The sequence below is a fragment of the Sphaeramia orbicularis genome, chromosome 21 (assembly GCF_902148855.1).
Source record: "Sphaeramia orbicularis chromosome 21, fSphaOr1.1, whole genome shotgun sequence".
Taxonomy (NCBI): domain Eukaryota; kingdom Metazoa; phylum Chordata; class Actinopteri; order Kurtiformes; family Apogonidae; genus Sphaeramia; species Sphaeramia orbicularis.
In genome coordinates, this window is record NC_043977.1 from 28290054 (window position 1) to 28307486 (window position 17433).

Here is a 17433-nt window from a genome sequence, read left to right on the forward strand (position 1 = left end):
ACCTGTTGGGCTACTGTAGCACACTGAAGGTGAAAAAGAGCATTCAGCTTTTCTGAATCCATCTCTTATATACATTTGAGCAGTTTTAAAGGTTCCCAACTGGAATACTACTCTGAAGGTTCAAACTCGTGCATGTGCTAAAGCTCTGTAATAGGACCAAAACATCACAACATCCAAATACAGATGATACATATTACAATATAGCTTTTTTTTTACTGTATGTTTTTTAAATAGCAGCTTATATGAAATTATATTTCTCCTTTTTTTCTAAATATAATACACATGCACAATTAATCAGTAACACAAGTGGTGCCAGGCACAACAAACCCCGCCCCTCACATGTATTGTAGCTGACTTTGGCATCGATCCAGCTGATGTCATCATGTTTATACATGTGCTGATGTCAGAATATCAATTGCCTCTATATATGTGCTAAGTTTGAAGTAAATTGAAACAAAATGTATGATTTTAAAGACATTTGAAATTTCACCCATTATAAGCAAATGGGAGAAAAATAAAGATTTTAAAAATTCATAAAAAATTGGAACTTTGACCTACTTTTCCCTTTCCTGTTCTGGGTCACTGGCAATCTATAAATCCAAGTTGCTGTGAATTCAACTAATAGTTTTGCTGCTAGAGTGTTATAAAAACAAACAAACAAACCGAACCAAAAACCATACCCCTTACGTTGAACTGCTTTGGGAAAATATTAATCTATATTTTTTTTCCTGGACTCATTCCAGTCTCATTCATTTTATTTGGAATCTCAAATTTGATGGTCCGTCTTTAAATTTTCCTTCATTAAAAAGACAAACTGAAGCTTCAGTGTTGGTTTGTTGATTGACAGGTTAGTACGACAGCTCTTTTACCTGCCAAGTCAGATTTTTGTTTATTTAATAAAACATACTTTTGCTCATAGACAGCTTGAGCTTAAGTGGTTCTGATAAGAAAACTGTCAAATGATGCTGTTATGCAATGCTTGATGATGTTCATGGTTTACCATGTCAGTAGTGCTTAGCATTACCTCATGTCTGACCCTTAAGGCTCCCATGGTTCTGCCCCTTACACCAAATATGGTCACTTCTGGCCCCAAAAAGCCAATATGGCAATAGTCAAATCTGAAACTACTGTCTTCAAAACTACAGTTTAGAAACCAACAAGTGACGTCACTGTTTCTCTATCTACTAATTACATATCTACAGTCTATCTAGCTCCAGTAATGGTGTAACTAATGTTGGTAGCTCACTAACAACACCTCAATCAAAACATGACCTGGTGTGCTTCCAAACTCTAAACTTTAGAATGATGTGATAACTTCTTCTCGGTAGTTCTTCTCAGTTCAACTGGACTGGTTTAGCTCTTTACCCCTGCCAAGGAGGTTATGTTTTTGCCGGTGTTGGTTTGTCTGTCTGTTTGTCTGTTCATGTGCAAGATAACTCAAAAACGTATGGACGGATTTGGATGAAAATTTCAGGAAATGTTGATACTGGCACAAGGAACAAATGATTAAATTCGAGGGGGGGCGCTGATCTGCCTTGGCGGAGGTCTGCGCTCTCCGAGTGGTTTTCTAGTTTGAAAATATTTCGTCTCTCATCCAAGAGACTTCTTCAGAACTGAACTGATCTGAACCGAGTTGAACCGAAAAGAACTACCAAGAAGAATGATGACCTGGACAAATGAGAACCTACACAGACTTAATGTGATAGCATATTCAAGATCATTTGATCATTTATGCATTATTATTATTATTATTATTATTATTATTATTATTATTATTATTATTATTATTATTATTATTATTATTATTATTTCAAACCTAGTTTCCGGAGGCTTTAAGAAAGAGAACAGATGTTTATCTATTGTTACACAGTGTATACTCATATCACACAGATCTAGCATGTTTCTATAATTAGAACAAGAACTACCGTATCGTAAATCTCTAACTAGTTGGGATTTTTTTCCTGCAGTAAGTGTAAGGAAATAAAGTTGTTTGAGGCTGTGCCACTGAAGTTGAAAAAGTGGAACTTTAATTATCTTTGGCCAGCCTGAGCAGCAGAAGTGACTTTGCTCTAGTTGGATGTTCTATTTTCTATTTTGTCCCTCCTTGGCCTCCATAGTTCCTTTCCTTGTCTTCATCTCCTTCCTGTTGCCAAGTAGGCCAGAAGTGATCTATAAATAGGCCGCCTCTGTGCACAGCTCCTCTCTTCTGCTAAATTGTAAGACAGAAAGCAAGTCCTGTGCCAAAGAGAAATGAGTAACCTGAGCACCATGTACCTTACACCCACACTCTGCCTGGCTACTGACAGGGTGACACACACGAGCTCAAAACAGCACACATACACATGCTTATACAATGGACAAAGGCACAGGCAGTTCGAATGAGTCGAGCAGCTGTGGTCGGTGGATAAGAGCGGAGCGAGAGTTTTCTGGAAGGCTAAATGAGAAGAGTAGATCAGTAAACCTGTGTTCAGCCTTTGACGACACCCAGACAAACAGACAAACGGCTTACTCACATGGATACTTCATGTTTGTCCTGACTGTATGTAAACTAAAGCCTGGGTTAACAACAAATAGCTCATTTATTTATACTGGAGGTACAACCCCATTACATGCACTGTGTCCTAAAAGTACCGTCAGCTTGTCCTGGTTAACACTGCCCACACTATCTAATTAATCTGATGAAAAATACTTGACTTTCCACCTCCTTCTCTGCTTGGCTTAATTGTTTTAAGAATATTTTAATGCATAGAGCAAAGGTTAAAGATTCTAAAAATGACATCCCTGAGGTAGCTGTAGGGCTGATCATTTTGTCCTAAATACCACTTTTATACCCATTTTAAGATTTAAACAGAATTAGTGTTAAAATAGAACCTCTAACAATGAGATGTCTTTACTGGCAACATCACGTCATGATACCCCACTTCCTCAAACTGGTCCTATAATTATTATATGACACGTTCAAGTCATTGGCTAATATCGGAAAGCCCAGGAAGACTACAGTTGGGAAAGCTGCTTTTCGTTTTTGTGTCACTTAGAAGATGGAACATGTTACCACAGACAAACTCATCAGCTTATCAAACTTGTAGTAGTAATAGGTCTGAAACTAATGAGTTTTATGTGTACTGGTTCTGCTTTGAGTATACTCTCAACATCATAAGTCGCTTTTCCATTGACCCTCTAATTGCGCAAATATAACTTGCACATAAAAAATTACCTAATGGAAAAATGACAATTTTAGCAAAAGTCTCATTTTTCAATTAAAAGTTTTTGCACTGGCAAGAGGTGGTTTTGCAGGCGTAGCGTAAATGGTATATCATGCAAAACTGCAATGGAAAGACCTTTTTTTGCAACTAGAGTCAGGTGAATTAAAAAAAGGGATGCTGACAGATGTTACAACAAGCGAAGAAGAAGAAACATGTCGTGGTATGTGTGGACACACCAGGAAACCCAGTCATTTTTTAATTTAGTACGAGGCTGAGAGGTAATAGATAGTAATAATGAATATATCTGTAAATCAACACCATATTTACATTCGTCACCATGTTTATGGAATGACTTCTCGTGTCATCTCGCGATAATAAATAAACACATCATCCCATTTGTGATTTAATGGAAAAACCAACATTACACATTTCTGTTCGACATTTAGTAAATATCGGTAAAGTTTTACGCAGAAGTCCAATGGAAAAGCGACTATAGAGTTGTTAGTACTGACCAATAAATATACATATTAAAAAATGTCTGCATAAGAAGAAAAGTTTAGTTACATGTCATGCTTTCATACTCAACATCAAACATTTCACATAATAGATGGTACCCTATAGCTAACAGCCCTGAAACTGATGTCAGTTTTGTGTTGTTGTTCTATTCATTGAGTGTATAAACCTTCATGTTAAAAACCCTCATAATATTCTGAAATATGATAATGAAAATCTATTCCAAGACTGCAGACTTCCTGGATAAACATTCTGATTTCACATTTTTGGTATTTCTGTAACTTACTTTGATAATTATTCATCTTCTGTATCATCTTGTTTATCAAATTCCCATATGTTATGAAGTGTTTTCAGTAACAAAACAGATGCTTCAGGCCAGAACTCAACACAGAGGCAGAATTCAGAGATAGCATCTAAGGGATAACAATCAGCCTGAGGTAGAAAGGCCAGAGTACCAGCCACCAGTGAGCTTTGTCTCCCTCGCATAAGGCCTTCAGCAACACTTCTGCTGAAGGAACTCGTGTCAGAGTTTCCTCCCTGTTTTGAATAAGACAAAGACGCCATTTTTAACTTTCATCCAACTGAGTATTTCTACAACAGAACCTCTAACCAGGGCCTTGAATTACAAATATACACAGCTCTTGTACCTACTGGGCACAGAGTTCACACAGGCAGACAAAAGGAGAGATACCACGGCCTGCCAGAAGAAACTCTAACCCTGTCCAGCGTTTTCCCACTCATGACTGATAAGACTAAACTGCTGTGTCTGTAATTGGCTTGTCTGTAAAGAACAGTGCTTACTTATCTGTCCTTAGTTTTTGTGGATGCTAACTGGCTGCTGTGAGAAACCCACTGTCTGCGAAATCATTCCATGCAGTTACATTCACTTAGACCTCCATTACTGAATCATTTGTCATTTGTGGATGAGACAGGAGTGCCTGTGGAGTGGAACAATCAATTCTTTTACACACAAGTGCTGAATGGTAAAATTCTTGGTTCATTCTGTTCATTTGTGTCTTGGTTTCCTGCACCTCCACTACCTTTCATAGCTGTCTCTGCACACTGTCCTCACTGTTGGATCTAATTGCAACTCCGTAACACTTCAACCTCTTCCACCCACCACATGCTAAAATTTCACCACTGTGATGGGAAAATTACTAACCAGTATTTGGGAAGGGGCAATTCCCCTGTCTTTGGTCTCCGGTTTGCAAATAGACCACATATATAGTTATACATATGCCAAGTGGGTACAGGAGATGTAGTTGAGGACACTACTTAACACACAATCAGAGCTTTGGATGCACATTACAACTCAACTACATATGCCTCATACACATGTGCTGGGTTATAGTATATAATTAGTAATATCCACAATTTCTATTTCTACAAGTGTGAGAGATACAAAGCATTAGGTAAAGCCATCTCTCCAAGAAAGGATGATGTAGATACATTTTCCTGCTGCTCACACTTGTCTTTTTAAAACCATACAGCAGTGTGTTTCAACCTTGAGACCCCACGTGGGGTCACCTGAAATTCCTAGTAATTGTTAAAAAAAAAATTTTAAAAAATGACTAAAATTTTTTTTTTTTAATGATTCAATATCTATTTCATCACCACACACTTTTCCTATAAAAATCAAGTTCAAATAAAATGCAGGATGTAATATCTGAGAGGGCATATCTTGATTGACCCAATCATGTGACCATGTTACTACGCTACACTCCCGAACACAGTCCCAGTCAGAAAACCAGACCGAATAGAGAATGTAAAGATTTCTTTGCCCACCCGGCCCCACTAAGACATCTCCAAGACAAAAATGTCTCCATTTTGAATATCTAGGGTCGCCAGAAATTTGTGATGTTAAAATGGGGTCACGAGCTAAAAACGGTTGGGAACCACTGTCATACAGCCTGCACAATATGGGAATAATCTGCCATGTGCAGTAATTTTGGTCAGTATTGCGATGGCAAATGCACAAATTAGCTTCGTCAACACCAAATCAACACCAATTAATATGAAGATCGCTGACAGTCAGGATAATGGCATTTAACTTGAGCATTATTTGTCAACCAAATAACTGTATGAGCCTAACAATAGTTGACTTATACACATATGGGGCACATATTGGACAGAAACAACCTTATGTTAGCATTGAACATTGGAACATATAGATAAAAATGTCTGCTTGCCTTTTAGGCTTTGTAAACAAAATTGCTCATGACAGATTTGACATAAATAACTAATGCTTACAAAGAACTTCAAGACAATAAAAGGTTTAGCACCTCAAGATGATGTCATTAAAAGTGGACCACTAACATCACTGGAATATGATGAGGAAATATTACATTTGACACTGAAGTCACTTTAATCCACCTGCTTTTGTACAGATGAATAGAGGCAATCAGTGATGATGCCAAATTATTGTGGTAAACTCAAATAATAGCTATTATGTGATTAGATAATAATTGTGACAAGTGCACTGATAGTTTGCTGTGGTTTCATTTCATTTGCCAAATGATATGAATACATTCCATTTTTAAATAAAACCACTGTTATTCGGTGCATCTCAAGATGGCGTTCTACGATTTGTTTATTGTACATGGATACCACAGTGACAGAAGAGATACAATGTCAGTACTGCTGAATACAGTTGCGGAAAAAATTATTAGACCATCAAAAGTCATCAGAAGCAATGGTTATGCAATCAAGTGCTAACTCTGTGTATCATGTGACTAAAACAGACAGAAAAGACAACATGGAATGCCTAAAAGCACTGTTTTTGGCAGTACAATGCCATAGGTATTGATGTAAGAACTTAAGTGATTTTGGTTATAATCAAGAAAACTATGGAAAATGGCTAGATATCAGCTCTTAAAATAAACTCTTATGAGCTATTTTTGTTGTTATCATTATATTTGTCCAAACAAATGTATCTTTAGTTGTACCAGGCATTAAAATAAACAAGAAATTGAAGAAAAAAAGGGGTGGTCTAATTATTTTTTCCTCAACTGTATATACAAACGGACAAGTTGGTCTTGTTTAGTCACTTTGCAGCTGATAATGAGTGTATTGATCAAATAATGATGAGAATTAATACTGCCTGTATAATGCCGTATCAGAACCCAATCTCACCGTGCATCTGTGTGATCTGTATTATTCTGTCAGCCCTGGAAAGCAATAACAGTGTATTGTACATCAGCAGCAGCAGCAGGCTCCACCGCACCATTAGCTCTGCTTTCAATCACACAGCTACAGTATTAGTCACAAGTTTATAAGCTCTCCTCCTCAGCTTCTACAGCACACCCTGAAAAGACAGAGAGGGGGCTGAGAGTAGACATGACAGGAGAGAAGGGAAGAGAGGAGGCAAGAAAAGACTATTATTGAGCAGAGTGGGTCAGAGCTATACGTATTTCATGTCCAATAGATATTTTTTGTGATAACATGTTTATTTCTTTACAATAATACAAATTACTACATAAACTAGAAACAGTATGGAGGACAAAATTGACAGTGTTCAATGCAGCTATCATAGAGTATCATATTCCCCTAATGTTTGGTCAAATCCCATTAACTTCTGGCTAACAAGAGAGGTTCTGAACAACAGGCAAGGTAAAATGATATCTCAATATCTCATCACTACAGCAGCCAACCATTTAACAACTATTCATAGCTGCCAATGTATTGATTTTCCTTGAGGGGTTTATGAGTGTGGCTATCAACAATGGTTCACATCAAGGAGATATGAATGTGAAGTAGCAGCCAAAGCATGAAGAGAGACAGAAACATATCAATGTAAACAACTAACAGAGTTTTAATATTTTATTTTATTTTTTTAAATGAAGCCAAGATATTTTAAGATTTTGATGAAAAGTTGTGAAATAACACCTCTCGAACAGTTTCACTGAATTTCTTTTATAGCTTTTGAAACTTACCATGCTGTTTATAATTAGCAGTTATATTAGTATATGAGTAAAGACGCAGTATTTTCTTTTATTCTTTTTCCTTCCTTTAATTTCCCACCATATTTTTTTGTCATTACACTCAAACTGAAATCAAAGAAAAACACAAGGTATATCTGAGAAGACAGTAGAATTCTACTGTGGCATATGCGCCCCATCAACCAAACCAGCTGTCTTACAGGTAGTATCGCCATGGAGTCGTCCAATAAGGGACGAAAGATGTGGTTGTCTGTGGCAACCGAAGAACCGGTGAGATAGTGAATGAAGAGGGATGGACATAGACAATGTGATGGGTAACATGCATGTGCACACACACACAGGCCAGAGCTGAGCAAACAATCCAGTGGAACAACACTCACTGAGTCAGTCCCTGCACGATCCATTAGTAACTCTCAGCATAGGCACACAGTAAAAAAAAAAAAAAAAAGACGTACTGACCCACATGACAGCAACTCCGAGACCTGCGTTTGCACAATGTCAACATACTAAACACAATTATATGATTACAGTAGAAGTGCTTTAAACCGCCGTGATAGCAGGAAGAGCAGATTCTCCCTAGTGTGACCTGCAGCCAGTTATATATAGTCGCCCACAACAGATTAGGTCTATCTGAATTCTCATCTGGCCAATCAAATTAACACCTCTTCAGTACATTACTCCACTCATACTGTACATTATAACTAGTATCAACTTCATTTTCATCCTGTTTTAAAACTTCTGCCTTAACCGTGGAAGCAACAGGTGAGTAAAGAGTCACGGTGAGCATGGAAAAACTGACATATGATAAACAGTCCTACAGGAAATTTCAGTAAACACCAGCTAATGAGGGACTGTCCTCAGCTCAGTCTCTGTTTACACTCATACCTATGTTTCATCATCTGTTATCTATGTGTTGAATATTACATAATATTGTAGAAAGTTAGTAAACTGACATAATTCTTTGCAGTTGCAATTATATTAATTTATCTTTATAAAATCTATTGTTTGATGTTCAGTGTTTTAGTTTGTTTGCATTTGTGGGGTAAATATCTGCTAAATTGTAACAGAGCAGTCTCCATAAGTATTATAAATGTTTCATACACAAACAAAATGCATCAGGTATATATACAAAAAGAATAACCTCTGTCAGGGGAATTAGCATAAGAATGATATCACCAGACATTACTGGGCACTGGGTTTCTAAATATACCCAGATGCTGAATAATGTAGGTAGGGTGGAGTGGAGCAGTCAATAATTAAGTGGATCCATTGGTGTGTGAGGACAGCACTCATTTACACTGTAAAAGGATAAGTGGGCCAAGAAAGCTTAGGTGTCAGAGGTAAGAATTAGCATCTACTTACTCCTGCACAACAAAAACAGAGGATGATAAACTGTTTCGAACCTAAAATAACAGTGGCGATTGAAGGGGCTAATAAATAAAATCACTTGAGTCATAATAATGGGTTCATTTTCAGCACTATAAGAGCACTTTAAAACAAGTGATGTGCACTTGAAATTTACAATAGGTTGAATAGATTGTACTTGAACTTACTATGAACAAGACAGAACTTACTTCTGCAATTTTATCTTTAACTCTTTCATGCATGAATTATGAGAACCTTAATCGAGATTTTTTTTTCCTGAGTGTTTTTATTCCTCTTTAGACATGAAAAAAACAATATGATTGAATTTTTTTATGAACCTATTTTTCATGGAGTTACAAAAATGTCCACTCAGCTTGACACCATGCGTTTAATTTTAGAAGCAAAGAAACATGTATTTACTGCTATATTGTGAGAAAACTATGAAATAAAAACATTTTTTTAATGCTGCTAATCTGATGTTTTCTCACATTTTATCATACTCTAATACTAGTCATTACTCACTTCATGGAGATAATATTAAAAAAAACAACTTTTTGTTTAAAAAAAAATGTTAATCGTAGTTTAGTAACAACAACAAGCAATTGATTTACTCTCACATATATTAGTGCAGATAAGATTTATCAAGAACAGCAAAGTTACAGTAATGGTATGAATTGCAGTGTATGGGATGATGCATAAGTATCCACTGTGTTGGCTGATATGGAACTAAAACAACAAAATCCATGAATATACAAGAGAACAGCTGTAAAATTAGCTGCACTGTAAAAAATGACTGTAGAATTAAGACCAAAAAGTTGTAAAATTGCAACATAAAAAAAATGTAACTGACAGTACAAAGCAAAGTTGTTTATTTGAAAAGATTTTTGTGTTTACGATTGAATCAAATATAGCTGTAGTTTTTACAAAAAGAGTATGTTAACAAAACCCGATTTGTATGTAGAAATTATGTATTTCTATTGTTTTTAGAAAATAAAACTGTAAATTGAAAAACAATGTGGTGCTGTTTAAATTGAAAGCCCATAATGTTGAAATAACGGCGTATTTACTTTTTTTTTTTTTTTTTTTTTTTTTTTTTTAATAAAAAAGTTATAAAAAAGTAAACATTTAACAATTTAACATTTTAAATGAATGGGTTGGTAGAGCTGGTAGAGTGGCTCGTCTAGTAACCAAAGGGTTGGTAGTTCGAATCCTGGCTCAGACTATCCATATGTCAAAGTGTCCATGGAAGACACTGAACCCTGAACTGACCTGGTGGTTTTGGATACCATAAAGTGCAGTCCATTTACCATTTAAATCTACATGTTACTCCATAAATATGTTTACAGTTGGATGTGTTTTTTACAGTATTGTTCTGGAAACCACAGCTGCCAGTTTTTTTCTGTAAAAACAACAGGATTTTTTTTTTCTTTTACAGTGTGTCCCCTGGAGTGACCACTATGCATGAAAGGGTTAAATTAACCTATGCCACACATGCAGAATATACGATACAAAGCCAAATAACTAAATAAGGTTATTATCAGATTCATTATATATATAGTCAGACTAATACTACTGTGTTTTGCTGGGGAAAAAAAAGAAGCTATAGACACGCAACAGTTCCCACACAACAGCTCCTTTTGAATGCCAGGGCCGTGGGTGGGTCAGATACAAATCAACCATCTGTTTATTAGGAAATAAGTGCCTTGCTCAAGGACAAGACAAGCTGTTTGCCCACTGCTCATCCAGCTGAAAGAGATCAACAAGCCGCCCAGTTACCAGAGAAAAACGCAAAAAAAAAAAAAAAAAAAAGCCAAACTTCCACCTGAAAACACGCCACCCAGATGTCTTCTTACCTTGCTCCTGATCTGTCCAGAGGTGGACACTTTCCGGATGAGTTTCTGGGGGCCTTCCTGCTCCGCATCGCTATCGGAGGACTCGTCAGCAGCACCGGAGCCGGCGACAGCCCCCACAACATGTGCATGGACCCCGGCCGCGGACACTGACCCTTTCTCCGGCTCCTGTCGTGGGGAGGGATAAAACCAGTCGGGGTTATTAGCCTTGGTCTGGTCCACAGCAGAGCCTTTCCTCTCCTGGATTCGAGAGCTGCACAGCGGCTGGGAAGCGTCTCTCCTCGCTGTCATCTCTCACTGCCTCTATGATAAACACGGCTGTGTTTGGTGGAGGATGTGTGGGCTGGGAAACGCATAGGGGATGGAGCATGTCGCTGCACAGTGGGGATGGGCTCCACGGTGCGTAAAGAAAACCCCCAGCCCCTGCTTAGGCTGATGGTTATGGCTCCAGCCTGCAAAGCCAGTCCACACTGAGCCTAGAGACCGCCTCATCCACTCCGCACACCGGTGGACATGTCCGTGGCATGGCAGACCCTAGCGGCTGCTTTACACAAACACTGCATCCATGCCGTGCCAAAATAAGACGCATGAAACTTCTCCACTTAAATTAATTCAATCACGAGTTGAGTAGTTTGGAAAAAAAAAAACACGCAAACAATAAGGCGCAAATAAAGTCATAAACGCAAAAACAAATACTAAATCAATTAAGTAATTCCCATAAGGTTAATAATAGCCATATGGACTCAGTTACAGACTAAGTACTGTAATCCTAATCCATCACATGTTATTTTTACAATGAACAGAAACTGGAAGTGCGCGTAAATACATTATAGAGCCATACTTTGTCTTGTTTCTTTTTCTTTATTTATTTTAATAAATGAATGAACAAAAATCACTTTCACAAGAAGAGAAGAGAAGTCCAACTCTTTTTTCATTTTATCTGATATAATAAACATTGTTTCAATATTGGCGCAAAAAACTGATTTCAAGTAACGCGCTTCCTTAACTCATTGTCAGCGCCTTAATGAAAACATCCAATAACGCGACTGAAACGGGTTAGTTACGGCAGTCTACTAAATCACGGCAGCACACAGGAAAAGCGACCAGACAGAATGAAACAGCTAGAAAAGTGAGAAACAGGCTCTGTTTTGAACTGGAGGTCTAGATCTAGCAGACTGAAAAGCCTTTTACTTCTGTTTTCTTTAGGGGAAGCTCATCTGGGCTGGTAGTGAAATAAGAATCGGAGTGATACATTTAAAAAAAAAAAAAGTCTCCAGTGTTGGATTGTACTGACCAGTTCATCCCAGACTGGGCTTCGGCTGTAATGGTAGACCTCCTCCATAGTCCCAGACGTGTGTGTCCGCTCCGGGGAGAAAAGAAACGAATTGGGGAAAAGGTAGAGGAATTCACAACCTGCCTCACTGCCCTTACACCAGTCATATGCGCACTGAATAGATGGGATTCATTCGCCCTGACTGTCCTCTCTCCACTACCACTCTCCGCTCCCCCCCCCCCCTCCCCCTCCCCCTCCCCCTCCCCCCCTCCCCCTCCGTGGAGCTCCTCCACTGGCCGAGCCTATCACTGCTCCACGTGATAGATGTCAAATTCACTTAAACGCGCGGCTCTGCACGGTTTGTCACGGCCCGGCGGGGATCACCCACTGTTTGTGAGGGAATGTGTGTGTGTGTGTGTGTGTGTGTGTGTGTGTGTAGTAGTAGTAGCTTTACAGGGTGCTCGCTCTCTCTCTCTCTCTCTCTCTCTCTAGGATAATTCAATTTATGACATTTTTTTATGTCCCCAATTCTTAATGCTTTCATTTTTATGAAGCGATTAGTCTAGTACATATAAACAAGATGAACTGTACTTAAGTATAATTTCGACTCATTATGGCCTACTTATATTACACTGGGTTACAAAAAAATGTTTTTTGCAAGTTGTCTAGGTTTTTTCAACTGAATTAGGACCATTTTGCACCACTAAATCCAAAAATGACATCTGTTTTTCTCAATCAGGTCAGGTTTTTTTTGCTAATTTGATTTTGAAAAATTTGATCTTCTCACAATCTGCGCCCAAACTTTATCTTGGTCACCAAGTTTAATACCAAAATAAGATTGGTAAGCACATTTTATGAAACTTGTGACTTGATTCCTGTTAGGTACAATGGTGTATTCACTGCAGATGTAGCAGAATACGTCAGGCTTATTTTTGCAAGATCTTCTAGTCGAAGCCATTTCATTCACCTGTAATATTAAAAAAAAAAAAAACATTAATCATAAATTGGCAAAAGTAAAATCTTCAGAACTCGTTTATTGCAAGAAATATGAAAGAATTTTGTATTATATGAAGTAAAAATGCCCATAAATGTAAGCAAAAATGTTAAAAAGCCAATATGTAGCATAGTTCAGAAAGTTGACCTGATTGAGCAAAATTAATGTGATTTTTGGATTCAGCACACCAAAATTATACTAAATTAGCTCAAAAAACTTAAACAATAAATTTGTTGTTGACCAGTGTTATCAGTGAACTATTCCCATGAATAAATGAATGAATGAATGTTTTTATTATTGTGTCTTGCATAAAAAAACCCAAACAAAACATGCCCAGCCCTTACATGGGCTTATAAGACACCAAAAATACACACCAAAAATCAAACACCAGACAATAGGCACAATAGATATGAACAAAACAAAATACTGACCTATTTAAACAAACACATCTGCCACTTTTTCCAGGCTTTACAAACAAATAATGCTAATTTATATATATTAGAACTAAACAGCTATTTCATTTTGTCATCATCAGTGCTCCAGAACATATCAGGATTTCGGATGCACATACCATCCATCCATTTTGAGCAGGTTTATTGGTGACTTATATTCTGCCAGACTACATTTGACATTTTCACTCAATATATTAATCATTATTATTATTATTATTATTATTATTATTATTATTATTATTTTTATTATTACATAGTCCAGGGAAAAATATTAGACCGTCAAAAGTCATCAAAAACAATGGTTACACAATCAAGTACTAACTCCTGTGTGTATCATGTGATTAAAACAGACAGAAAAGAAAATATGGAATCCCTAAAAGCACTGTTTTTGGCAGTAAAATGCCATAGCTATTGATGTAAGAACTGAAGTGATTTTGATTATTATCAAGAAAACCATGGAAAATGGCTAGATATCAGCTCTGAAATTAAACTCTCACGAGCTATTTTTGTTGTTATCATTATATTTGTCCAAACAAATGTCCAACGGTTCAAATAATGCTCACAATGGTATGGTACCAAAGTGTGTTCCAGCACTGCTTTTATGCAGACAGAGGAGGTTGTAAGTAATTAAGAAATGTTGGGACACCTGTAGGAATTGGTAGCACCAACTTTCAAAGCTTGATCAACCTCCATTGCTGCAGAACTGCTTTAAGTTGTTAACCCATTTCTTGTTTGCCTATTTGAATAATTATGAAATGTACATTATTTTTCAGTTTTGTTTAACCTTACCTTTTTTTCTTTTTTTTTTTTTGAACTCTGGCAGTTCACCGCTTACCTTTGTACCATTTCAAGCTGTTCTTTGGACTTGAACTGCTTGAATTTCAATACAAAACTGGAAAAATTGGGGTGTTCTAAAACTTTTGACTGATATTTATTTATTTATTTATTTATATAAAATTTAGTTTTTTGGGTGAATTAAATGTATTTGATGTTATGTATGGAAATGCCAAAAATACAAAATTTACATTCAGTATATAATATTAAATCCACTGTTACCCATGAAGTTGGAATAAAATAGTTTTACCTCTTCTCATGAAATTATTGTGACAATGTGGTTTATTCTTGATAGATGAAGTATAACTGGGTCATGATTAAACAAACAAATTATTCAAATTTTATGGGCGACAGTGTATGCATAATATACTATATTACATATTATCCATTTGGTAATATTTATAAGCAGATCGTAAACATTGATGAATTGATGTGTTCAACTTTAATAGCAAAGATTGTAGATAGTGATGTGGAACCCATTTTAGTGTGTGCTGTTGAGTAGTTTAATGCGCAGTAATATGAAACTGTCATATATTAAGAGTTCATCTCGAGTTCAAATGTAGTTTACTTTTTAACATGAGGCTTTTTTATGCAACCAGACATAAAACTGCTAAAATACTAAACACAGTAGTATATATTAATATTTGTTGAAGTGTCTCGATAAATTTGACTTTTAACGCAAATTGTCCACGTCAGAGAAAATGTGAAATTATTTGGTCTAAAGAGTCGGAACCTTTATCTTCAACTGTAACACTACGGAAGAATTTTATGTCGGACCATACTGTCCGTCTCTTATTACAGTCCCACTCTGACAAGATGAGCTGACATGTTATGAAATTACACCGACCCAACTTGAACCATATCGTGATAAGTGTCTTATCTTACACTGTGGCTTGGATGACTGCGGCTTATATTAAGTATGCACTCCCAAATATTATGCAGCGGTACAGCTGCGGCTGTCGCTGTGCGGAGAATGCGGAATATTTTGGGCTCTGTCGTGGGACGAGACAGCTGGATGTGGAGAACCTGTGAGGTCAAACTTCTCAACACATCGTCAGGTATTTTATCTGCTTTAAACCCATAAAACTCAAAACAAGAAGTTAAAGCTTTTTCTGTCGTTAATAGTTATCTTCAGTTGTACATTAATGTTTTAGCTAGTTAGCTTATTATATACAGTCATTTGTTGTTATACCAGTTACAAATACACAGACACGTAATAATAGAATAATAGCAATAATTATTATAGTTGTAATAATTATAAAAATAAAAAGAAATGTCAGAAATAATTACCAAGGAGACCTGATATTGTCATGTGTCCTTTAATACCTTTACAGAGCTCTGGGTTCACACCAAACAGCATGAACAATGTTCCTCTCAAATTGGGTTACATATATATAGGACAAACTCAAGTAAACCATTCCATATATGTCAGTATACATATTTACCCAACCAATCACCATCCACTCTTGTCCTTCAGCTAGTCCTTCTAAGGCAATTTCTCCAAAACTAAATAAGAACACACAACAGCTGACTCTGGCCAGGCAACCAAATCCTTTTAATAGCTTGGAGTACATTTTTGTTGTAGTAGCTGTCTCTTTAAGTGTCTTTTTTTCCTGTTAATAACAATAATAATAATAATAATAATAATAATAATAATAATAATAATAATGATGATGATAATAATAATAATAATGTTTGCAGTAGTAGTAGTAATAAATCTGAAGCGAACATGTATTTTGTCAAACTTTCGCTCCCTATTTTTCTTTCTATTTGTCTTTCCAACTGTATGTTAAACAGTGTGAAGTACTGTAAAATGCCAGTCATCAGTGCATATGTCTTAAACTACTGCAGCTATTTTTAGCAATGACTATCTATGCTTTTATTGCGATTACTGTGTCAAAGGTCTCAACCATGGCCAACACCAGTAAACAGCAGTAACCCTTTGCCTATATCATTTTTACTCACCAAATGTTCCTGTTTGAAAATAAGTAAAAAAACAAAACAAAACAGAGTTTGTTTGTTGGTGAAGCTTTAATAATTTACAGGGCTTGCTAGACATTGTACTCAAGACAGTCAGTGGGATTCTTTTTTGTTTGACCAGATTAAGGTTTGTTACACAGAGGAATTTGGTGACACAAGCAATGATTTTAACAAGGATCAATTCATTATTTATAAATACTGTAACGGAAGTAATGAGGAAGAAAGAATGGCCATCCCTACACATATGAGAAACCCGTTGTCAAATATGCACAAGAAATCCTGAAGTGTGCATTTTGAAATGTATTTTTCTTACCTTCAAGTAGATGTTATAGATCTAAAAACACGATTGCACATAATTGGTTTTAGTTTACTTTTCTTTATACATTGATAACACTATTAAACAAACATCCAACTTAAGCTTTACTCAAGTAATGTCTAGTGACAGGGTTTAAAATGGTTTTGCATTACACACACACACACACACACACACACACACACACACACACACACACACACACACACCATGAGGCATGTACAGTATTTTGTATGCGCATTTCTACACTTTATTTTTTAGTGTTTCTTTCCTTAGTGGGGTATGTATTTATTGCAATGTCATGATGTAGCATTATACTTTTGGCTGTGTCATTGTGATTTGTATTTTTCCTGCATTGCTGAAGTTTTGCCCATCTAAACATATGCAGTACTAATGCCCCAGCAAAATGTCTTTGAAAGGACACTAAAAGATGTCTAATGTGTTTTTTATTTCTTGAGACTTTTTCAATGACATGTAGTTGGGCACATTTGTAGCATCATCTGTCAAATATCATGATGATTTTCTCATCTTGTTTGTGAAATATCTCAATGTGTATTGTTTAATCTTTTTTTGTAGGTGACACAGTGAAAATAGGAGACATCACTTACAAAATCAAAACACCAAGGAATCCAGAGCTTGTTCCTGTCAAACACAGTATGTAGATCTCTCTCTCTCTGTGTCCATGAATTTTATTATTGTTTGTTTGTTTCTACATCAA

The 17433-nt window shown here is 36.5% G+C and overlaps 2 protein-coding genes across 11 annotated transcripts in view; one reads left to right on the plus strand and one right to left on the minus strand.

The window, feature by feature from the left end:
• dgkh (diacylglycerol kinase, eta) overlaps positions 1–12346 on the minus strand; it is an 84805-nt gene extending 72459 nt beyond the window's left edge. For 3 of the 8 annotated variants that reach the window (XM_030124567.1, XM_030124565.1, XM_030124566.1), the window contains exon 1: positions 10873–11312. In XM_030124567.1, the coding sequence (XP_029980427.1) occupies positions 10873–11160 (288 nt within the window). In that variant the 5' untranslated portion in view covers positions 11161–11312. Of the gene's footprint in view, positions 1–10872; positions 11315–12163 lie in introns of those variants that run through there. The other 5 variants (XM_030124571.1, XM_030124564.1, XM_030124569.1 and 2 more) reach the window with 5 other exon arrangements.
• A 2858-nt stretch (positions 12347–15204) lies between these two features.
• vwa8 (von Willebrand factor A domain containing 8) overlaps positions 15205–17433 on the plus strand; it is a 73107-nt gene continuing 70878 nt past the window's right edge. For 2 of the 3 annotated variants that reach the window (XM_030124553.1, XM_030124554.1), the window contains exons 1-2: positions 15342–15480; positions 17292–17369. In XM_030124553.1, coding sequence (XP_029980413.1) covers positions 15342–15480; positions 17292–17369 — 217 coding nt within the window. Of the gene's footprint in view, positions 15481–17291; positions 17370–17433 lie in introns of all 3 variants that reach the window. The other variant, XM_030124552.1, reaches the window with a different exon arrangement.